A 25,713-nucleotide genomic window follows, 5' to 3' on the forward strand; every position below is an offset into this window, starting at 1 on the left:
TTTGTCAGCTTTATCTGCTTTCCTGTCTAAATATTCTTTCCTGTCATTACTGGCTTTTCTTTTGACCTCACCATAAATACTGGAATACTTAGCATGCTCTACCTTGTAATTTTCACTACTATCCTCAAAAACTCAACAATAGATTTCTGTCTTTGTCTCCTCTTTATAGGATCCTACATATCATTTGATACTTATGGCTTTTTCCTTGTAACTGTGTGTCCCAAAACTTATCTACCAACTGAATGATATATTTTCTTAATATTGCACCATTCATCATTAATTGTCTGCTCTTAGTCTTTCAAAGTCTCTAAGACTGGAAATCGATTCGTACTTTCAATAGCAAATGTTTCTTTCTGCTCACCTTCCAGAAGCTTAGTTTTATCAAACCTAGGTATTCTATCTACATTTATGTTGGGTGATATCAGTTTACTATTTATTTGTTAATATTTTTTTTGTCATATTATGTGTTAACCTTATGTATGGGTTTTTACTTGGCCATAGTGGTCAGGACCCTAGATGACCTCAATATATTGAAATGAAGGAAAAGAGGTACACAATCATCCATGCCCCCAGTAAGGAATATTTATCTTGTCACATGCTTGCCATTTAAGCCTTTATGAGATTGATGCATTTCAAGGATAAGCTTACCGTATGCAACAGTGTAACTAAGCTTGTCATCATCTGCAACATTGATGAAGATGTGAATATTAACGTTCCAAAAATTGCGAAAACATCTAACGATCCTATGAGGATGAGCTGCATCCCTACTGTGCATGACATCCTCAAGAATAAACAAGTTCTTATTTCAATGCTTTTCCATGAATGTCCCAGTGCTGACATTGCATAATTTTGTAAGAGGTTATACCATGTATAAGAGGGCACTATTAGAAATTAATACTATGTACAGAATTTTATTTGAACTAACAAAACCATGCAGTATATTATCTATGTATATGATTAAGAGCACCCTTTATACTTGTTGCCTGCACTTCTTTGAGTTACTGCATGTCCTCAAGGTTTAGGCCTCCCTCATTGTAATCAAGAGCCCCATATGTTTCCTAACAGTGTATGAAACAGCTACAGTATGTTGACCACGCCTTCAGAACCACCCATAGTTGGTTGGTCCATTTGCAGCAACATGTTTTTAATGTTAATAAAATGATTTATAGAAATGTGCCATTGACCTGTCAATAATGTTATTCAATGCCAAGTCAGTAATCACCACATTACCCCTGCAATAGACATAATTGTGACCTATTTGAATTATTAATATTATTACTAGTGAAGCTATAACCCTAGTTGGAAAAACAGGATGCTATAAGCCCAAGGGCTCTAACAGGGAAAAATAGCCCTGTGAAGAAAGGAAATAAGGACATAAACTAGAAGAGAAGTAATGGAAAATTAGAATAAGACATTTTAAGAACAGTAGCAACGTTAACATAAATCTTTCATATATAAACTATGAAAATTTAAAAAAAAAACCAAGAGGGAGAGAAATAAGACAGTGTGTCCAAGTGTACCCTCAAGCAAGAGAATGCAAGACAATGGAAGACCATGCCATAGAGGCTATGGCGTTACCCAAGACTAGAGAACATGGTTAGATTTTGGACTGTCCTTTTCCTATGAGCATTGTTTACCATAGCTAAAGAGTCTCTTCTACCCTTACCAAGAGGAAAGTCACCACTGAACAATTGAAGTGCAATGGTTATCCTCTTGAGTGAAGAATTATTTGGTACTCTTAGTGTTGTCAGGTGTATGAGGAATGAAGAAAATGTGTAAAGAATAGGCCAGACTATAGTACAGTAGTTGGTTTGTATGTAGGTAAAGGAAAAAGGAGCTGTAACCAGAGAGAGATTCAGTATAGTACTGACTGGCCAGTCAAAAGACCCAATAACTCTAGCCCTAGTATCTCAGTGGGCGGCTCGATAGTTCTCTTGTAATACCTTGTAAAATTAACACGTCTTACTACGTTATGATAAAATGTGAATAGCCTACTATTACTGTTTACTGTGTATATTATATTTTTGAGCTCAAGCCATGTCGTCCTGATGGAAGTTCCTTAAAGTAGCTTCCTAAGGGATTTATATACTACAGTGATATTCCCAGAGAATTTGACCTTTAGGTATCCAGAATTCTAACTCCTGGCACGAATATCCTGAAATTTTCTCTCAAGGATATGGCACGCCACATAGCAATTTGCACCCCTAATAGCGTTTACGCTTCGAGGAGGTGTGGCAGAATTGAAGGGGAGCTGTATCAAGGTTACCCCCCTCCCCCCCCCGTTCTCGTACTACTATTGAGTATGACATCAGCGCCATCTCTACGATGGCGGACATTCCTTATTTTGTAGCGATTTCGCTCGGTGGTATTCCCAGCTGATCTAACTTTTTCGATTGTTTTGCAAGGATTATAATTATGCTTTCTCCATCTTCTTCCGCCTCTGGAAAGTTGAGTATCGGGTCTTTACAATGAGTATATTTTGGCTCCTGTTTCACAATGATATTATAGTAATTTGTGCCTAAGAGCTAGGCCTGTTACTGGAGGCGCCATGGGTGCCGTCGTTTGTTAGGCGTGTGTTATGTTAGCAGAACGACTTTCCAGTTTTAAATAGCATTAATTAATTATTTTGATTATTTAGCTATTTAGGCAATTATACTTTTAAAGATATTGATAATGTGCATAATTTTCCTTTTCCATGTCGATCGTATAGTTAGAGTTTCTGTGATTTAGGTAACCGAGATCTCGACTCACCTAGGTAACCTAACCTAGGCGTTTTATTATACGTTCAGACATTTCCCCGGTTACCCTCGTGTATTGTTTTTTCAATTCAAGTGGAGACTGATACCTCCTAGAATTATATGAAACATTACACATCTCCATGGAGATTTAAGGGTAATCTCTTTTTCCCTCTGAGTGTAGCTTCAGGCTACAACCCTAATGGCCATGCCATGAATTTTATTCAGACATGACTAGCCTAGGGTTTTTCCTGTCTCTTCCCTTAACTGCCGGTTGTGGTATACCAGCAGGTTTTGGGATTCAGTCAGAATCTCAGAGTATTTAGTCTTATGTCTGCGACCTTCGGCGGGGTGAATAGGTTGTAGGATACCATCATTCCCCTGCTGGCTAGGTTGCCGGCATTGGAGACTAACCCTCCCTAGCCGCACTTGAAGTACTGGTAGGATACCATCTTCTTGCCACTAGAAGACTAGTCCTGTGCTACAGTCCCCTAGGCTGAAGAGTAGTGTTCTTCTTTTGCCTAGGATGGCGCAGCACTGGAACTCTGTTTCTCCCTTGTTGAGAGGAGGTGGCTATGCCGCCATCCCCTTAACTGTATTGGCAATCTCTAGGTTGGAGAACTGAGACTCTCCTGTCACCTAGGATTCTGCCGATACTGAAACAGAGTTTCTTTTAGAGGTGGTAGGACTGACAATTTTGCCAGTTCCTTCCACATGCTATACAGGACCCTGTTCCCTACCCCTCTGTCCAGTTTTGATGGCCGAGCCATTGTCTTTCATTGGGCCGGCATCCTGCAACCTTACCGTTGCCGGTGGGTTGCCGGAGCCGGCCAGACTCCCTCTCTAAGACCTCTGTCCGGCTGCCGGTAGCTATGCTATCTGTAGGCAGCCATAACAACTGTCAACAGCCATGTTGAATGTCAGTAACCATATGCCTTTCAACTGTCGGCGGCCATGATGGTGGCTGGTGGCAATGCATACTGCTGGCAGCCACATCATCTGTCGGCAACTATGGTCTCTGCTGGTAGCTGACGACTGCCGGCAGCCAAGATGGCTGCTGGTAGCTGGGGGCTGCCGGCAGCCATGATGGCTGTGAGTGGGAAGTCCCTTCTGTCCCCAAGGTTCTTCAGTTCTCCCTTGGACTGCTAACCACAGGTTCAGTTGCCGGAATACCGCCGACCAGGCCAGCACAGATAAGTGCTGACTCAGATGGCAGCACGCCGACTGTACTGGTACTGCCAGAGGCTAGCCTGCCGGCAGTGTATTGGCGACACCTTGCTGGCAATAGTACTGTAGCTGGATGGAAGCCTGAATGGTACATTCTCCCCTTCCATTAGAACCTTCTTTCTGGAGAAAGGCAGTAAAATTAGACTTTTACATCCTTAATTACTGTATACATACACAGTAAGGAATAGCCTTTACTCCATGCTATCTCTCTCTCTCTAGCTAGCATACTGGATATCCTGGCAAGACCTAGCTATGCCGGCTGAACTACAGTATATGTTATACAGGTAGCCTATACTGCAGATAGAAAACTACTATATATTTTATACTAGTAGTTATTTCCAATATATCTTGGATATCCCTACACAGGCATTTGCTGAACCCAATCCCATATTGAATTGATATAATTTCTTCAATATCCTGATTAGAAATCAGTATTTGGATTACCCTACAATATTAAATATCTTCAAGGCAGGGGTAATACACTCCTAACCCTTAAAGGGTAGAGCCTTTATCCTTGAGTCTCCCTGATCAGGAAACTCCATAATTTCATATTGTAAGGAAGGCTACGGCAAATAGGCTGAATGGGAAACACAAATATATGTCTTTATTTTCCCTAGTCCACCCGGCGTCATGCCATCTGACCGTACTGTCAAATGCTGCTACAAAGTCAGCATACTGACTGAACTACAATACACGATTGTACAGTAGCCAGTAATTTGCAATATAGACTTACTGCAAATAGAAAACTACAGTACCATTATACAGTAGTAATTTTTAACATACCTTGGTTACCCTTGTGCGAGCATTCTGCTGGTACCGCTCCTATATTGAAAGAATAATATTTCTTCAATATTCTGATTGAGAATCAGTCATCCTGACCCCACAGTATTAAAAATAAAAAGGGACAGTGAATTAGTACTTCTCTACCCTAGGGGTAAGAGCCCTTCTACTTGGAGTTCCTTGATAGAGGAATCTCCATATAGTTATAGTCCGTGGGCTGAGGGGGCTCACCTTGCACCCCCCTTAAAATTGACAAAAGTGCATTTAGGTTGTAGCATTTGATCCATATTTTTATTTTTTTAATGTTCCCATTGAAAAAATATGGACTCACTACCACTCCTCGGCCACTTTATTTGATGATACCATCGAATTTTGCAGCTGCCAATTTTGGGGTAGGGGAAACCTAATTAGACATAACTCCAGACTGAATGGTCAGACAAAGATAAATGACATATCAAAATGTTTGCTTTGGGCCTCTCTAACAGATAAAATAGACAATTTGCAATTGTTTAATAATTAGGTCACCAGAGGTCAAAAGGTCACCAAATTTGGGGTAGGGTGAAAATTTTAGGCACCTCCATAAATGTAACCCCAGGACCAGCCAGACCAATATCTGATGACTGTTTCTGCCTTATTTCATCTCTAGAGACCTCAAGAAATAGAATAATACCCATTAAGTGTACTTATTGGCCAAATCATGGAGATGAGATATGTTAAAAAAGTCAATTTTCAAATTTGTCGTTTTTTTGCCTCAAAATCGTAAAAACTGATAAAGCTCATAACTCTTCTTATAGAGGGGGTACAGAAATTATTTTGATGTGTTTTCCTAAGTTTTGGGGGTCAGAGAATCCAAAATAAGCATTCTCAACAATGTCAACTAATTACCTCATCCTGGAATTCAACATGGCCGCCACTCTGGACGCCGTAATTTTGAATTGGCTATAACTCCTCCATGAATGCAGCAAGAGAGATAATATTCGTGTCCTCACCCAGGTTCTTGAGATCACAGCATCCAATAAAGGCAGTCTCAACAAGTCTGTCAGTAAATTTGGGGCAAGTCACCTAAATCAACCACAGAAATGCTTTATTTGAAGGTTACGACAATCATGAATGAAATACAATAAAACTGTACATGAATGTGTAATATACTCAGTGATGCAAGACCTCATTGGAAAAATTCACACTGTGTTGCTTTGGACTACAGAAAAAAAGTCAACCTATGCAAAGTATAAAGTTTGATAGTCTACTTGGGTACCTTTGGGTCCACATTTAATTAATGGAAAGGCAATTATTGGAAATATCTTGTGATACAAGGGAGGTCCTTGGTCCTTCGACCCTGAAATCTACCATCTTGTTACTTGAAACTTTCTGAGTCCAAGTCGGACCCACTACCATCACTTTCATAGTCATCATCAAAATTTCCATCACTTCCATTGTTTTCATCCAGGCTTTCATCATCAGACGTCTCTATCAGCCATACCTGTAGGAAGTGCAGTTCCCTTGAACCAACAGATTTCCAGATTTCCATCATTCATTATCCAACCATGATCCACAGCTGGATGAGAGACCTCAGGTTTGGGATAATGGGCACGTTTCCATATCGCAACCTGATAGTTCACCTCCTGATTTGCTCATTTAAACACTCTTGGTGGCTGAAGAGATGAAAGATCAACATTCTTCTTTGAATCAAGCGACTGCCCACTGCACTTTAACTCGAGCATTTGGTATCGAAGCTGGTCAACCTCCTTTGTCTTAGTTTTGGCAGAATACATGTACAGGTGAAATCCTCAAGAGCAAGAAATATTTGATCGGTTACCTCCCATGACTCCCTTAGGCAACTGAAGACTTCTTGGTACTTTGGGCATTTCTGTAGAATTCGCAGCGGTTTTAACTTGACAATTCCTTTAAAGGCACTGGTCATATCGCATCTACTGAATGCATGCAGACCAAGGAGAGACTTCAGTAAGTTGGTGTGAACCCTTTCGATAGTTCTGTGACATCTGTGAATCGCCTTCTGTTCCCAGTGCCAGTATCAAAAAGGAGTTGCACACCTAAGTTTGGAGCATAATACAGAAGTATGAAGAATATATCACTGCCTGGACTTTGAACCCGAACAAATTTATATCCTTCATCCTTGGCATAGGTTGAATAGAGAATGACATGTGAATCAGTCTCTTCCTGGGTTAAGTCAAGAGATTCAATTTGAAATGCAGTGATCTTCCCATTGTCTGCCTTTAGTTTGTACGCCTTGCCTTTACAAACTAAGATAAGCTGCTGCTTCTCTCCCTTTGGTATATTCTCCTCCGTGCACCAAACCCTAAGAGTAATTCAATGAGCTGAGTTTTATTGTCGTCATAACTCAAGAACTCTTTCCAGTTATCTGGTCGCCTTGTGTTTTCTCCACTAACCAAATGTTTTTCTCCCGAGCCAAGATTTGTTCTCTCCGGGATTTTATTGAATTGGGCATGTATGTGTCAGTGCTGAAAATCACACTAGATTTCCCAGATGTAGAGACGGACAAGATGTTTTGACATATCTGTTTGAATGTTTTTGGCATTTCCTTCATTGAGTGAAACAGCATTTCCATCTTCTACATTCATGGTATCTTTGCCAGGAGGAATAGCGGAATCATTCGTGTCTTTCACTAAGTGGTGGAATGCCTTGGTCTTATATGTCTTCAGAAAATACCCATCTGGTGTCTCAAGTGATGATGGCACAGGCACGAGTGGGTATCGTAGAAGTTCTTGAACATCCTATTTGTGGTTTTGAGACTTAACCAACAACTTGAAGGCGATATTCCCCTGCTGTTTGTACTCCACTGTTTTGTTACTTGATATTTTCTCAAGTGCTTTCTTGCCAATGTCAGTGAAAGTCTTCAGCCTCTGTTTGGGCAATGGAGCAAAGAAGTCATCATTCTTCTTCAGTCTCTCTGTTATGAATGCATTCTTCCGGCGGCTTTCTCCCTCTTCTGGATCTGTGATGAACAGGTATCACGATGCTAGCTGTCTTAGCTGCTTTCGCCCCCCATATTCACCATATGTAGCATCACCTCGGGGTACCTTGGATACTTGTAGGAAGTGCAGTTCCCTTGAACCAACAGGGTTCTAGATTTCCATCCTTCATTATCCAACCATGATCCACAGCTGGTTGAGGGACATCATGTTTGGGATAATAGGCACGTTTCTATATCGCAACCTGATAGTTCACCTTCTGATATGCTCATTTAAACACTTTTGGTTTACATGCCCAATTCAATAAAATCCCTGGAGATATCAAATCTTGGCTCAAGAAAAAAACATTTGGTTAGTGGAGAAAACACAAGGCGACCAGATAACTGGAAAGAGTTCTTGAGTAATGACGACAATAAAACTCAGCACATTGAATTACTCTTCTAGGTTTGGTGCATGGAGGAGAATATACCAAAGGGAGAGAAGAAGCAGCTTATCTTAGTTTGTAAAGGCAAGGCGTACAAACTAAAGGCAGACAAGGAGAGGATCACTGCATTTCAAATTGAATCTCTTGACCCAACCCAGGAAGAGACTGATTCGCGTGTCATTCTCTATTCAACCTATGCCAAGGATGAGGGATATGAATTTGTTCGGGTTCGAAGTCCAGACAGTGACATATTCTTCATACTTCTGTATTATGCTCCAAACTTAGGTGTGCAACTCCTTTTTGATACTGGCACTGGGAACAGAAGGCGATTCACAGATGTCACAAAACTATCGAAAGGGTTCACACCAACTTACTTAAGTCTCTCCTTGGTCTGCTTTCCTTGGTCTGCATGCATTCAGTAGATGCGATATGACCAGTTCCTTTAAAGATATTGTTAAGTTAAAACTGCTGTGAATTCTATAGAAATGCACAATGTACCAAGAAGTCTTCAGTTGCCTAGGGGAGTCATGGGAGGTAACCGATGAAATATTCCTTGCTCTTGAGGATTTCACCTGTACCATGTATTCTGCCAAAACTAAGACAAAGGAGGTTGACCAGCTTAGATACCAAATGCTCGAGTTAAAGTGCAGTGGGCAGTCGCTGGATTCAAAGAAGAATGTTGATCTTTCATCTCTTCAGCCACCAAGAGTGTTTAAATGAGCAAATCAGGAGGTGAACTATCAGGTTGCGATATGGAGACGTGCCCATTATCCCAAACCCGAGGTCTCTCATCCAGCTGTGGATCATGGTTGGATGATGAATGATGGAAATCTAGAACCCTGTTGGTTCAAGGGAACTGCACTTACTACAGTTATGGCTGATATACTTGAGACGTCTTATGATGAAAGCCTTGATGAAAACAATGGAAGTGATGGAAATTTTGATGATGACTATGAAAGTGATGGTAGTGGGTCCGACTTGGACTCAGAAAGTTTCAAGTAACAAGATGGTAGATTTCAGGGTCGAAGGACCAAGGACCTCCCTTGTATCACAAGATATTTCCAATAATTGCCTTTCCATTAATTAAAAGTGGACCCAAAGGTACCCAAGTAGACTATCAAACTTTATACCTTGCATAGGTTGACTTTTTTCTGTAGTCCAAAGCAACACTGTGTGAATTTTTCCAATGAGGTCTTGCATCATATGAGTATATTGTACATTCATGTACAGTTTTATTGTATTTCATTCATGATTGTCGTAACCTTCAAATAAAGCATTTCTGTGGTTGATTTAGGTGACTTGCCCCAAATTTACTGACAGACTTGTTGAGACTGCCTTTATTGGATGCTGTGATCTCAAGAACCTGGGTGAGGACACGAATATTTATCTCTCTTGCTGCATTCATGGAGGAGTTATAGCCAATTCAAAATTACGGCGTCCAGAGTGGCGGCCATGTTGAATTCCAGCATGAGGTAATTAGTTGACATTGTTGAGAATGCTTATTTTGGATTCTCTGACCCCCAAAACCTAGGAAAACACATCAAAATAATTTCTGTAGCCCCTCTATAAGAAGAGTTATGAGCTTTATCAGTTTTTACGATTTTGAGGCAAAAAAAAAAACGACAAATTTGAAAATTGACTTTTTTACATAACTTCTCATTTCTATGATTTGGCCAATAAGTACACTTAATGGGTATCATTCTATTTCTTGCGATCTCTAGAGATGAAATAAGGCAGAAAAAGTCATCAGTTATTGGTCTGGATGGTCCTTGGGTTACATTTATGGAGGTGCCTAAAATTTTCACTTGACCCTAAATTTGGTGACCTTTTGACCTCTGGTGACCTAATTATTAAACATAATTGCAAATTGTCTATTTTATCTGTTAGAGAGGCCCAAAGCAAACATTTTGATATGTCATTTATCTTTGTCTGACCATTCAGTCCGGAGTTATGTCTAATTAGGTTTCCCCTACCCCAAAATTGGCAGCTGCAAAATTCAATGATGTCATCAAATAAAGTGGCCGAGGAGTGGTAGTGAGTCCCTATTTTTTCAATGGGAACATTTAAGAAATGAAAATATGGATCAAATGCTACAACCTAAATGCGCTTTTGTCAATTTTAAGGGGGGGTGCAAGGTGAGCCCCCTCAGCCCACGGACTATTAATACCGAGGGGAGGTAACAGCATTTGCTTGCAGGAGGTACAGAAGTATGTGTCTCCTACTATCCCTCTATAGCTTACTATCCTAAGCTATTCTGTCATAGATGACCACTGCATGTTGATTATCAGGAGATAATCCTTTGTATACTTATTCGGTTTTCCTTTCTTCTTATGCTGCAGTCTTCTGCAAGGCCAAGAGTAAGTATTTTTACGGTCATAATACTTGCAGGTTTCATGCCCCCTGCAATATTATTTCCGGATCCCTACATTATTGGAACCCGCAGGCTTACAATATATGTCGGACATTAATGTCCGAAGGTTTTGAGAATCCCAAGTCTACAGAGACAAGGGATACAGCTAAATACAAATTACGCAACTGGGTGAGAGGCTTCCAGAAAATCTCTCCGGGACCTTACTTAGCTAATGATAGGATGCGTAAGCTACTATTTCCAAAAGCAAGTAAGGAAATAGTGGTGCCTCAGGCACCAACTACATCCCCTGACGGCCAGATAGCCTTTGGGAAGGAGGGCAAAAAGTGCCCCAGGGTAGGAGAGGAAAATGTCGTGTCGGAATTTCCTCCGCCTATGCCGGCTCTAGAGCCATCGACATCTTCATCTTCTACCCCTCTATTAGATAGAATGGAACAATTATGTATCCAACTGAATAATCAAATAGAGAGCTTTCGTAAACAAAACAAAAAGCAGGAAGTAAAACGCAAGATAGAGCCTCGCAAAGCTTCTCTTGTCGCTTCCCAAGGGTCATTCAAACGACCCATGGATCAAGACCTACCAACATGCTCCAAAACCAATCCCTGGAGGTTTGCGGAGCTGATGCCGATTTTAAATGGCAAACTCTACATCTCAGAGAAAATGGGTGCTGTTCCTTTGGACAGAATTCAATTTTGGCCAAGCTTTGATGCTTTCCCTAATTGTTTTGTTCGCCTGAGGTATGAACCAAAGTCAAGAAAAGGAACGGAATCAAAGGAGGTCATGATTCTCGACCATGATAAGGCACAGGCTATCCTGTCAGGTAGGCTGAAAAAGGCGGGTTATTCAGAGTCGAAGGTATTCTCACTGAATAACAGACACCCTTCCTTTCTTGCTCCTGCTTCAATCTCATTTACATCTGTTGCCAAAGCAGTGGAGGCGAGTAAGCCATGTCCTGCAATCGAGGAGTGCAAGCCTCTGTCACCAGCTTTTCCCAGACAGGAAAAGGACTGGAAGGAAGTCCACTTAACCTTTTCAGTAGGAAGATTAGATGCGGATGTCGCCAGTCGACAATTTAATGAATGTCTCCCTAAACTATCCGAGTTGCTCTTGTATAATGAACAAGAGACAAAGGGGAGACTTGCAGCCTCCCTTTCTCTACAAAACTACATAGAGTTGTGTTCAACCTACCAAAATACTCCAGACATGCTCATGGTCCTAGCCCAAATGCATATGGCTACCTTAGTGAAGGACCTTTACGCCTTTATGAAGGCTAGGAGAGCATTTAGAGAGTTTGTGTTTGCTGCTGCAACAGTGAAACACGAAACAAGGAAGCTAATATCTTCCAACATCTGGGGTAAAGACCTCTTCCCACGCGAGGTAGTTAGGAAAGTGATTAAGAATGCCACCATGGAGAACATAAGTCCTCTCCAAAAGTGGGGCATCCTTTCAAAGAGAAAATCTTCCATGGTTGTAGGTCCCCAATCTAAAATGACTACGGGAAATGCTGGAAATATCCGGGCTGCTCAACAGCATCCCACAATTCCAATGACCACGGTGCCACAGGCAGGTGGTCAAAAGTTTAAACTTACTGACTATTCGAAGCATGAAGATGCTTCTGCTAGGAGGGACGCTCCTTCAGGATCGTTGGACCTTCGATCCTTGGGTCCAAGGCCTATTCAAGATGGGACTTTGATGGGGAACATTTCCTTACCTTCTCCTACAATCCAAAACCCTCTTGGAGGAGTATACCTGAGAGCTCTAGAGAATGCAGGTGGTAAGAAAACTATAGTCCATCGAATTCCAGGGAAGGCTGTTTTGTGTTGACGAGAAGGACTCAAGAAATCTCCGAGTCATTCTGAACTTGTCGCCACTCAACAAGTTCATAGAAAACAGCAAGTTCAGAATGTTAATCCTTCCGAACATATGGACCTTGTTCCAAAAAGGGGTGTTCGTAGTCTTGTCAGACCTGAAAGGTGTCCTGTGGCAACTTCCAGTCAATCACCCCCTTCCCTCCTATCTAGAATTCAAGTTACAGATAGTAACATACATCCTAAGAAAGACACGTGTCAGACTAGACACAGTCCTAAATATCTTCATAGGATTAGCAGACTTAGTCACGTTAAAACCAAGCCTAGAAATGGTTCAGGCATCAATGTACCTGGACGAGAGGCTGGAGTGGGCAGCACCCGAAGTGGCTGGTCTATGTGCATCCAAAGGAATGACCCGGTTCCCGGGACATCACGGATGCCAGATAAGCTTCTAGAAGTCTCGACTATCTCCAGCTCAAGAGTTTCAATGGCTGAAAAACCATTGAAGCCTGTGGTTACATCAACTCTCCTTTCCCTTGGGAATATAAAAGGAGATCGCGAGGTCTGTCAAGAGACTCGGCTAATCAGTCAGATTTCCAAGACGCTAACAGGGAGAAGCGCTAAACTCTCCCCAGTTCGTAATAGTGACAGACCTAGTGCTAAGAGCACAGCGGAAAGATGCGTTAAGAGCCTGGAGAAAATACGCATCAAACGCTTGAAGAGATAAAAAAAGACCGATATCAATCCCTCTTTATTCGCTTCTCTAACAAAAGTTAAAGCACGAAAGTCCCAAGACTCTACTGGTCCTATCATGAGTGGGGAAGCTCCCTCCTCACAGATAAGACTTAATACGACTGATCTGGGACACCAAACTGATAATGAGACGTCACAATCAATAATGCTAAAGAACGTCTCATACAGTCTAGGTGAAGTTAACCATCCCTTTCTTAAAGGGATGGCACCTGTCAGCAGTTCATATACAATTGATCCACAGTGTGACAGTGGATGCTCTATTTCAATTCAAGCCGATAGAGTTGGAATGGTCCATGGACGCAGACCTATTCCCTCCCAGATAGGAACAATTCCTGGAACTGCAGATTGACCTCTTCATCACGAGCGTCTTCAAGAAACTACCTCGATATGTAGCCCCATACGAGGATCCTCTAGTGGGGTTGATAGACGGCATGTCTGTGGTATGGAAGGGATGAACTCAGGTATGCCTGTTCATCCCATCCAATCACCTGCTGAAGGTCCTCAACAGGCTCAGATACTTCTAAGGGGGAGTAGCTCCTTTGGCTCCCAAATAGCCCAAGAGGAATCTGTCCTCCTTAATGAAGGAACTGAAGCTGAGGCTGGTCCTAGTTCTGAACCTAAGTCTATTTCAGAAGGTTCAGAAATTAACTGCCTTCGTTTTATCACAGAGATCCCAAACCCTTCATTTCATGATTTTCTCTAGTGGTTAGAAAAAGATTTGGGATCTCAAAAAGCAATATTGAATTCTTAGAAGACTACAAGGCTAAGTCAACTAAAAGACAATATGAGTCTTCCTGGAGAAAAGTGGGTTGCATTTGTGAAAGCAAAAGGACCGAAAGAAATTTCAATGAACTTCTGTCTGTCCTTCTTTGTCCACCTTCATAGTCAAGGTCTGACGGCCAACACGATAAATACATGCAGGTCAGCCTTGACTAGACCTCTTCTATATGCCTTTAAGTGGATCTGGCGAATGAAATTTTTAATAAGATTCCGAAGGCATGTGCAAGGCTTAGGCTTGCAGTATCACCAAAGCCCATCTCTTGGTCTTTGGACAAGGTCCTACATTATGCCTCATCTGTGAACAATGAAGATTGTTCCCTTAAGGATCTAACCCAAAAGGTTATTTTTCTGTTCGCTATAGCCTCTGGGACTAGAGTTAGTGAAATAGTGGCCCTATCCAGAGATGAGGGCCACATTCAGTTCACAGAAGTGGGAGAACTGAATCTCTTTCCTGATCGATCCTTTTTCGCTAAAAACGAGCTACCCACTAAGAGGTGGGGTCCCTGGAGAATCTGCCCTCTGAAGGGAGATGTCTCTCTATATCCTGTAGAATGTCTAAAGGTCTATCTTCATAGAACTTCAGACTTTAGGGGAGGACAGCTCTTTAAAGGAGAAACTTCTGGATCAAATTTATCCCTAAAACAACTAAGGGCGAAGCTCACCTACTTTATTCGTAGAGCGGATCCTCACAGTATTCCCGCAGGTCATGATCCGAGAAAAATTGCTTCATCACTGAACTTTTTTCAGTATATGGACTTTGAGCGACTTCCCTCATATACTGGATGGAAATCATCCAGTGTGTTCTACAAACACTATGCTAAGCAAAGCAGGTCCATGAACTGAAGCATTATGTGGTGGCGGCAGGTAGTGTTTTAAAACCTGCCGTCTAATTCTACGTTGAACAGCTAATTGACTGGGACTGTCAATTAAAGGGAGAAGGGGTCACCACTTTTAGGGTGACTTCCTTTAAATAAGTGTTACCATGGTGACACTAATTCTGTTCATAATCCCAGGTGTGGAATTATACAGATAGCACTAGTACCGTGTGTACGTAGTACACATTGTTGATAGGATGTAACCGGTACAGAGATCATGAAGAGAAATTTTACTATATAAAAATTTTCTTCAATTTGAGAGTGGCACTCATTATTTCTTTCCTTTCAAGAAGAAATATAGTCTCTGTACTCGTTACGTGTATAATCCCATTGTAATACTACATTCGTTTTACTGGTTAACTCATTTAGTCATTTATTAGGAATAAATGTCTATTAGGATATAGTGCATCCGAATTCCCCCGACAATTGCATGTATAAATGCCAGTTCTTTGATTTACTAAAGTTACCAAAGTAAGTATTCTTCATATAGTTGTATGCTCACAAATAATAGATCTAAGAGACACTGATATTGATTCAGCAATATATACAAACTATGAGACTGTTTGTATATTCAGTGTATTCTTATGTTTGTTCATACAATATATGTTAACCTTGAGACCCCTTTTCTACTGTCTAGAATGACTTCCCTGTAGGAGGCAGGAAGCACTAACATTGTTTATGATTAGTGATGATGACGGATAACGGTGACGTCATTTGTCTCAATTGGTCCCCATGACCATAGAAATGTTGTTCCAAGGTTAAGGCACTGATGAAAATCCACAGATACACTAATACTCTGGTATGCTTCCATCAGGACGACATGCTGTACTGTATCTGTAACACCGTGCTCAATGCCACAAGGAATGTCTGCCATCGTAGAGATGGCACTGTTGTCATGCTCAATAGTAGTACGAGAACGGGGGGTAACCTTGATACGGCTCCCCTTCTATTCTGCCACACCACCTCGAAGCGTAAACGCTATTAGGGGTGCAGATTGCTATGTGGCGTGTCAAGAATACGTCCTCTGATATGATGCCATATCCTTGAGAGAAAATTTAAGGATATTCGTGTCAGAAGTTAGAATTCTGGATACTTAAAGGTAAAATTCTCTGGGAATATCACTGTAGTACATATATCCCTTAGGAACCTACTTTAAGAAACTTCCATCAGGACGACATGGCCATCTCGCCCAAAAATAGATTTTTCGCTAGACTCAAAATCCGTTAAATCTCCCTTGTATTTGTAAGTTGTAAATGAATGTCGTTTACCCTTTATAGCTAACCTTAATTCCAAAGAAAAGGGATTTATGAGAAAATTGAATGTTGTCTATAAACTATATGCTTCTATATACCCCTTGGTTTCAGTGGATCTTGTGTATTAATAATAATGCCTTTTTAACTTTATAAAGTTTCAGTGTCAGCTTTTATGCCAAAAAATATTCATGTTTTATCTAACATTATTATAGGCAGTGTGATTCACAAACCCATATGTTTTCTCTTTTTCAATGGAATTGTAGGATGAGGTATGGTGATCACTGTATTATATGGCCCCATTTATAACAGGGTTTGAGGCAACTCTTAAATCCATCTATTTTTTCTTTTCACCCAGCTTTCCCTTTAATTCATTCCATTTTACTCAATCTTGAATGACTCCAAACATTAATTTAGGAAAATCTTATCAGTCAGAAAATATGGCTCATTGGCTTGTTTTAAATATAAAAATCATAATGTAAGGTGCATTTTTAATGCTTCATAGTTTTTTAGTATTGTTCAGTAGATATAGTCTAATTTTTTTTTTTCACCTTAGGTTTTGTCACTCATGAGCAGTAATGCAGCTGTTGCCCTCAATTATGGTATGTTTAGAAGAAAAGAAATAAATAGCACTGCACAGAATATCTTGTTTTATGACATGGGAGCATCATCAACAACGGCTACAATTGTTTCTTATCATACTGTCAAGACAAAGGAAAAAGGATATTCTGAAACTAACCCTCAGGTGTCTGTTTTGGGTCTTGGGTAAGTTGAATGCCAAATTTTTCTGAGATATCTGTAACAGTTTAGTAATATAATCTTTTGATAAGGTATTGGGAAAGGAACCTTATAATGTAAGTGAGTTGATTTTTGGTCAACTCTAGTGTGCATGGGATATGTTATGTTCCCAAAATTTTAGCCATATTCATATTGAAAGAGTTGATATTTTGAAGTCTATTACAGAAGTGTTATTTAAATTAAGCCTCTCAACTTTACGTGTAGACCTATGTTTGAACTGCTGAACTGCAGGAGTCACAAAAGGTGAACTACACCACACAAGCAATTTGTACATGCATTACAGCTTAAACCTTTGAAGACAACAATCTTTTATTGATATCACAACTTGTGCTGCTGATAGTTATCTATAGGTGTTGCCTATGTTTCTGTGGATTACGAGTAAAAAAACACAGGAATTTTGTTTTCTGTAAAAGGGACCCAAAGAATAGGAATTACAGTACTGATTTGTAACTATCTTCAGTATCTACTGATCACTGATACCAGCTTACTCTGAACAGTCAGTTACTCATGAGATTTTGTTGGCTTTTAGATTCAAACTTGTCCTCTTAGCATGTGGTCTGCTGAACCCAGCGCAAATGGCTGCCATTAAAACCTTGCTGAAAAGACAACTGGGTATTATAGAATATCACTCTGATAAACTTAAGTGGAGGGGTTTGATATATCACTCATCTGTATCATGATCTCTTATCACACCTAATGGCACATACTCAGCCTTAATCATTATCTTCATTGGGAAAGACCCCAAGCAGTTATTTTATAAAACTTTCCATATGACCCTCATAACCACTATTGGCTATCACAGCCATTGTATGATAATATTATTGTTTTTTAGCTTTGCAGTGCTTGATTACAAGGCTTTGGAAATTATTGAGTTTTTCTTCCAATTCTTTAGGTAGATTTTGTTAGTCATATTTTACTAATGTCATTAGTAGCAACTATGGTAATTGTTTACTATCTTACAAAAGTTGAACTGCAGTAAAACAGCTATTGTTATCCAAATCAGTTGTTCATAATAATGCAGTGGTTTTTCATTTGGTTGGGTATAGCCATTTGTATTACAGGTACTACAGTAACTATACTTCTATCATTCTCTTTTGTTTTTTAACTTATTGAACTAGAAGTTGGAATAAAGAGGTTAGTGTATTATAATTTGGCCTTAAAGCAAGAACTCGCATGATGCACAAGATACATGATAAAAGTATAGGTTTCCGGTAAATTGCTCGAAAACAAAATCCTCGAAATCAATTGCTCGAAAAATAATTACTCGAACTATCAATTCCTCCAAAGACAGATTTCTCGAAAACAAATGACTTCAAACATTTTGTTTTTGAGCAATTGAACTGGAAAAAGACAGGTTTCTTCAGTTTTATAAGGTGACTATACATTTATGAAAGATATAATTTTACCATATTTCACGCCATGTATTGTATACAGTTTTAAAAGATCCGTCAGCATACCAGTGCTCAGATTGAATTAGGATGTCAGGATTCTTTTGGGTTGCAAAAACCAATATACGCTTATTTGTGGGAGTAGAGTCATAGATAACAAATGAATCTCCTTTGTTATTTTTCGTAAACCCTTCAGGGATATCAAGATGGGGGAGCTATTAGGCAAAACTTGTCTAACATGTTTTTTGCATGTGCATTGTGGATGGTTCTTTACATGATGTCTACTGAAGGAAACTTCCACTGAGGCACCTGATATAATATACAGTATTTTGGTGTATCTCGATTATTCCCAGAAAGTTTTTTCACCTTTATTATTTTAGCAGCCTCAATTCCACAAGCATTTCCTTCATGATTATGATTTCCACTATGGTTTGTGGTACTATCATAGACAATAATAGCTTTAGCACAGCAATTTCTTTACTTAGACATTTCACAATTCCAGTAGGCTATGTCTTATTGCTCACTGATTTATTCTTTAACATAAAGGTAGCCATCCAAACACAATTTATTCTTTCCATTTTGAAACGCTTTCTGCAAAATTTAAACCCATCTTAATGGTTTAAAATTTCCAGAAATAATACTGATGAAACACAAACTAAAAATGAGGAGGTTTAGAAAACAAAGTCATTAATGGGCAAGATAATGATACTTATCAATTGTTTTTAACGCTGTAAGTATTCTTAGTGAACTAAAGATAAAAGTTTAGAAAACAAAATTATTAACGGTTAAGATAAAAATATTTAGCAATGGTGTTTAAAGCTTAAGTGTTTGTAATGAACGTTTAAAGAAAGAATATTGGGTTTCGAGGAATTGATAGTTCTAGAAATAATTTTTCGAGGATTTTGTTTTCGAGCAATTGATTTCGAGTAATTTACATGGAATCAAAAGTGTATAGAGTCAGCCCTTGATAATCGCTTGTTCTGTCTTTGTGGATTCGGTCATCCGCGATATAGAAAACTGTATAACCTGTTTAATAAAAAATCACGTACACTTCGCTTTTTCGTGATAAGTACTCTTATGGGTCGACATTTTCAAATCGACCGTGCAAAGCAGAACTTCCTAACATTATTGCTGAACACATGTAAACTTTTCAGTAATTAACGGGGTATAGTAATTCTGAGAATAAAAAATGATTGAAAGAAGTTCATACATGCATTATGTTTATGTAATATATAACGTTGATGAGAAATATAAATAAGCATTATAGTTAGAAGAAAAGATTCTCTCTCTGAAAAAATGTAAATTTGTTTGAAATTGGATTGTTTTGATTTAATTATCATATGCTTAAATAATTTTCTGTTGCAGAATTGTTATTTTAATGAAGAAAAATAAGGAAATTAGAATTTACATAGAATTTACGGTAATTGGTAACTTCCTTGCAGGTAATTGTCGACTTAACGACCGAGATAGGGACCGAGAAAAGAGTTTTAAGTCAATCTGGACATATGTCGAACTTAAAAATCAAGTTTCCATAGATTTATTATGCTGCGTCGTGATTCGGCAATCATCTAAGTCATATTTCATCAATAATTTTTTACTATCATTATTTAATTTTCTTGTTTCATAGGATATCATATGCTCTATTGAATAATTTTTGTAGTCTGTTTTTCAATTTTGGAAGCATTTTAACCCTTTTACCCCCAAAGGACGTACTGGTACGTTTCACAAAACCCATCCCTTTACCCCCATGGACGTACCGGTATGTCCTTGCAAAAAAATGGTATAAACATTTTTTTTTTCATATTTTTTATCATTTTTTAAAAAAAAAATCAGGCATTTTCCAAGAGAATGATACCAACCTGACCTCTCTATGACAAAAATTAAGGCTGTTAGAGCAATTCAAAAAAAATATACTGCAAAATGTGCTGGGAAAAAAATAACCCCTTGGGGGGGTTAAGGGTTGGAAATTTCCAAAGAGCCTGGGGGTAAAAGGGTTAACAATCAGCAATCTCCAACTTTTTTTTTGTTTACCTTTGCTTGTGATCAGCTAATCTTCATGAAGAATATTACATCAACACCAATATGTTGCAGGATATAATAGTTTTCGTACATTACGTTTATAGCCATTATTAATTTTATCATACGAATAGGTTCACTTTTTTCTCTTTCTCTGTGCGTGTGCGTGCGTGCGAGTACCGGTAGTTCATTTTTAAAGCTTCATACAGCATTTAATTTTTAAGTGCATTATTAAGCCTTCATATTTTATTAGACATAGTTGTATTTAATTGTGGTTTATTAAAGCATAACTGTACAGTGAGCCCTCGCTACTTCGCGGTTCGACTATCGCGGATTCACGACTTCGTGGATTTTTTTCATAACGCATGTATATACATATATCGCGGATTTTCCGGAAATTTCGAAAATAGCCGCGATATATGAAGACTCCAAATATTTCGTGAATTCCATTAATAATTAGTAATACTGTATCTGCTCTTACTGATGGTACATTGCATTACATATGACATATAATTCAGTACAGAAAGAAATCAAACACGAAAAGAGAATGTGATCATACGATAATTCAGTATACTGTACGTAGTAAAATTAAATCGAAATTGAAACGCAAATCAGATGCAGTCTGACTTTGTCATATTTGAATGGTGTAAGGCTGCTGATGGCTACTACTACAAATGTAATGGATGTGCATCTTTTCCATGAATCTTTTGTATGTACAGTGAACCCTCGTTTATCGCGGTAGATAGGTTCCAGTCGCGGCCGCGATAGGTGAAAATCCGCGAAGTAGTGACACCATATTTACCTATTTATTCAACATGTATATTCAGACTTTTAAAACCTTCCCTTGTACGTAGTACTGTTAACAAACTACCCTTTAATGTACAGAACACTTAATGCATGTACTACAGTACCCTAAACTAAAACAGGCACAAATATTAAAGGTGATTTTATATCATGCATTTCCTAAACATGCTAAAAAGCACGATAAAAAATGGCAACCAATGTTTTGTTTACATTTATCTCTGATCATAATGTAGAAACAAACTGGAGGTAGAGCTTTGCTTATTACCCAGACATATTTCCCATACTTTTCCCTTAGAACTACATCACATCTTCCTACTTTAGATATATATATATATATATATATATATATATATATATATATATATATATATATATATATATATATATATATATATATATATATATATATATATATATATATATATATATATATATATATGTGTGTGTGTGTGTGTGTGTGTGTGTATATATATATATATATATTTATATGTATATACATATACATACCTACATATATACATAAATACATGCATACATATATATATATATATATATATATATATATATATATATATATATATATATATATATATATATATATATTGTATATATATGGGTTATGGAAAAAATCCGCGAAGTGGTGAATCCGCGATGGTCGAACCGCGAAGTAGCGAGGGTTCACTGTATACGTACGTAGTACTGCATCCAATAATATTCTTTGTTGCAAAAATCACATCTCGAATAAGCGTACATATCCTACAACAAAACTAGCGTAAAATAGCGTATGTAAAGCATACTGTATATAGTATCTTGTATTTGAATTTGTAACTACTACGTAGCATGTAAGACGGACCGTGATTGGTTCCAGTGCTGATAGATGATGAATCCGCTCCCTAGTTTTGTAATCTAGCCTGTGATTGGTGTTTTGACCGCTTCTCCGATCCGCAGCATCTTCTTGCGGCCACTTGGTTTGCCGCTCTCTCGCCGGGTAGATGCTGCTACGTTACTGTGTAACTTTAATCTGTGCTGTGCGTGATTGTTTGAAGTTGAACTTTTTGTTGAACTTTCTGTTTAACCCCTACAATGGCTCCCAAGCATTCTGCATCTACTAAGGCTGGTAGTGAGCCTAAATGCCACCGAAAAATGATGACGATTGCTGAGAAGGTGACACTTCTCGATATGTTGAAAGAAGGCAGAAGTTACGCGGCCGCAGCCCACCATTTTGGAGTGAACGAATCCACCGTTCGCTACATTAAGAAGGACGAGGCGAACATTAGAAAGACGGCTGCCATCACCTTTAGCAGGTCAACGAAGCGAGTTGTTACCGCTCATAATAAAACGATCGTCCGTATGGAAGGTGCTTTAGCAGTCTGGATTGCCGACTGCCGGAAGAAGAACATATCCTTGGATACGAACACCATCCGAACCAAGGCTTTGGGTTTGTATGAGAATTTTGCGGCAAAGGAACCTCAAGACGACGATGGCGGCCATGCTGAAGAAGACGAAGATGATGTACTAGATGAACCTCAAGCAGGGACATCCACTGATTCCCAGCCTCAGAAACAAAGTTTTTTCGCCAGCAAAGGATGGTTCGCGAAGTTTCAGAGACGCCTTGGCCTGAAAAGTGTTTCCCTGCATGGCGAGACGGCTTCCGCAGACACTACCGCTGCTGAAACTTACGCGAATGAGACATTCAAGAACATTATCACTGAAGGTGGATACAAGCCCAAACAAGTGTTTAATATGGATGAGACCGGCTTGTTTTGGAAGAGAATGCCGTCGCGAACTTTCCTGTTCAAAGAAGAAGCCAAAGCCTCTGGATTTAAAGCATTCAAAGATCGTGTTACCCTCGTGATGTGTGGCAATGCTGCTGGATTTTTGCTAAAGCCAGGGCTTATTTACAAATCGAAAAACCTTCGCGCTTTGAAAAATAAGAATAAGAATCTCCTTCCCGTGTACTGGATGCATAATCCAAAAGCATGGATTACGAAGATGCTGACCTCCAACTGGTTCCACCAGTGTTTTATCCCGCAAGTCAGTAAATATCTCTTAGAGAAGGGCTTGCCATTTAAGATCCTTCTCCTTATGGATAACGCTGGTGGACACGCAACTGATCTGTCGCATGAGGGCATTCAGGTTGAGTTCCTGCCACCCAACACTAAGGTCATTAATTTAACCGATGGACCAGGGGGTTATCAGGGCGTTCAAGGCCCTCTACACGAAGAATACCTTGGCGGACCTCGTTGCGTGTGTGGATGCTGCCTAAGATGATGAGAATGAAACATTCAGTTTGAAGGCGTACTGGTGGAAGTACACAATAGCCACATGCCTGCAGAACATCCAGAAGGCACTAAAAGAAATGAAACCTGCTACTGTTAATGCAAGCTGGAAGAAGTTGTGGCCCCAGATTGTTTACGATGACGAGGGATTTACACCTGCTGAGATTCAACACACTGCAATACGGAAATCTGTGCAGTTGGCTGCGATAATTAGAGGTGACGGGTTTGGTGACATGACGACTGAAGACATCGACGACGAGTAGTTGGACTGCCATTCCCAGCCGCTAACTGACGCAGACCTCGAAGACCCGACGAAATCGGCCAGTGAAGAAGACAGTGAAACAGGAAGAGACCCAAGAAAATGTTGAAGAAACGGGTTTAACATTAGAACGGCTTGCCAAGCTCTGCAACCTTGCGAAGGAGTTGAAAGAATTATTGTTCTATGCAATTCTGCAACAAAATTGGTGAAGACATGACTCCCTACAGGATGCTCTTCGAGCGAAAAAAGAAGCAGCGGCAGCAACTTCCGATCACAATGTTCTTTCAGCCTCGCAAAAAAGAGCCAGTTCCTCCTGCTACTATGCCTTCGGAAGAAATTGAAGAAGTGTCCCAGGAAGAAGTTGAGGTGGGGTCCCAGGAAAAGACACCTCCGTCTGAAGAGACGTAAAATACTATCATTGGCTGCACAGTAGAAAACAGCATCAGCTTCATCATCATCATTTCTAGTGTGCAGCAAATTCATCGCCATCATCATTCAAGTTTTTTTTCAACTTCTTTCGTGGTGAGTACAGTAACAATCTTTATTTTTTTATACTACTTTAATATTCTAACATTTTAATATTTGTGCCTGTTTTAGTTTAGGGTACTGTAGTACATGCATTAAGTGTTCTGTACATTAAAGGGTAGTTTGTTAACAGTACTATGTAAAGGGAAGGTTTTAAAAGTCTGAATATACATGTTATAACCTATCATATTTTTTTGTTTATTACATTTAAAACAACTCTCTCTCTCTCTCTCTCTCTCTCTCTCTCTCTCTCTCTCTCTCTCTCTCTCTCTCTCTCTCTCTCTCTCTCTCTCTCGTAAATTATCATTCGGTCATTAGCGGCAGTTTTTTATTGTTGATTAAACGCCAAAAAAAAAGAAAAAAAAAATTTTCCAGCTTTGCTACGTATGTAGGATTTTATATAGATACGGTAAATAATATTTGTAATAACATATTTACTAAAAGCTTTTAATATCATTATTTATCACTTTCATCATGCGCGTTTAATGCCTTCATTTGTTTATTACGATCGAAGATGGTGCGTACAGTAAACGAATGGAAGGTTTCCGTTTCAGGCGGCGTCATAAAGAAAAACATTATATAAATGGCTCTCATTTCATTTATTTGGAAGTCCTAAGAAAAATTAAGTAGAACATTGGTAATAACAAAATCAACATATAATCGATGCAAAAACTAACATATACACAGAAAGTGTAAATGCGTTTGTTTCTTCATTATGATCAGAGATAAATGTAAACAAAACATTGGTTGTCATTTTTTATCGGGCTTTTTGGCGTGTTTAGGAAACGCATGATATAAAATCGCCTTTAATATTTGTGCTTGTTTTAGTTTAGGGTACTGTAGTACATGCATTAAGTGTTCTGTACATTAAAGGGTAGTTTGTTAACAGTACTACGTAAAGGGAAGGTTTCAAAAGTCTGAATATACATGTTAAATAAATACGTAAATATGGTGTCCCTACTTCGCGGATTTTCAGCCATCGCGGTCGGGTCTGGAACCTGTCGACCGCGATAAACGAGGGTTCACTATATTCATTTTTCAAATTTTGGAGCTTTTCAGTAATCAGCTATTACTTTTGTTTTAATTTTGGTAGTCATCAGCAGACCTCAAGGTTACACTACTGTATTGCATTTTGGGAATTATAAAACTTATATAGCGCTAGTATGAAATGAACTAAATTGTTACATTTACCAATATTTATATTCAATATCTTTGTTAGCATCGCTGATGTAGAAAGCCTCTGGATCGTCAGTGTCAACATCTAATTCGTGGGCAGTTGTTGTTCAATACACATTTCAATAAGAAACTGGTTGAGAGTTCGTTGAACAGTGTTCTTTTTTCCAAGAATTACGTGATAGGGAGCAAAATGATAACAACAATACTCATGATACTGTCGGGACCTTGAAAACAGCTGAAAACAAAACCAAAATAGGAATAATCTGTAATTGTTGTTCTTAACATACATCTTGAATTGTTGATAGAAAAGTACTGTACAAATATTTAACGAAGTTCCGATAAAATTGAAAACCAGGATTATTTTAGATATCTTTCAGTTCATATAAGGGATTTTGACGAAGGAAAAATCTATTTCTGGGCAAGGAACTTGTGTCGCCCAGTGAATGCTCCTCTAGCACCATTTCTAAGTCATAGTTATTGCTGAATATACCAGAGAAAAAAGAGATCCATGGAAGGC

The 25,713-nt window shown here is 39.1% G+C and overlaps 2 protein-coding genes across 4 annotated transcripts in view; one reads left to right on the forward strand and one right to left on the reverse strand.

Annotated features, from left to right (window-relative positions):
- LOC137648750 (retinol dehydrogenase 13-like) overlaps positions 1 to 25,713 on the reverse strand; it is a 1,058,070-nt gene that overhangs the window by 396,621 nt on the left and 635,736 nt on the right. The gene's annotated exons all lie outside the window — the stretch shown is intronic.
- The window catches only part of LOC137645714 (hypoxia up-regulated protein 1-like), a 173,233-nt gene that overhangs the window by 113,697 nt on the left and 33,823 nt on the right, over positions 1 to 25,713 (forward strand). Inside the window, exon 5 of the mRNA XM_068378596.1 lies at positions 16,508 to 16,716. Coding sequence (XP_068234697.1) covers positions 16,508 to 16,716 — 209 coding nt within the window. The remainder of the gene's footprint in view (positions 1 to 16,507; positions 16,717 to 25,713) is intronic.

The sequence above is a fragment of the Palaemon carinicauda genome, chromosome 1, assembly GCF_036898095.1.
Source record: "Palaemon carinicauda isolate YSFRI2023 chromosome 1, ASM3689809v2, whole genome shotgun sequence".
Classification (NCBI taxonomy): Eukaryota; Metazoa; Arthropoda; class Malacostraca; order Decapoda; family Palaemonidae; genus Palaemon; species Palaemon carinicauda.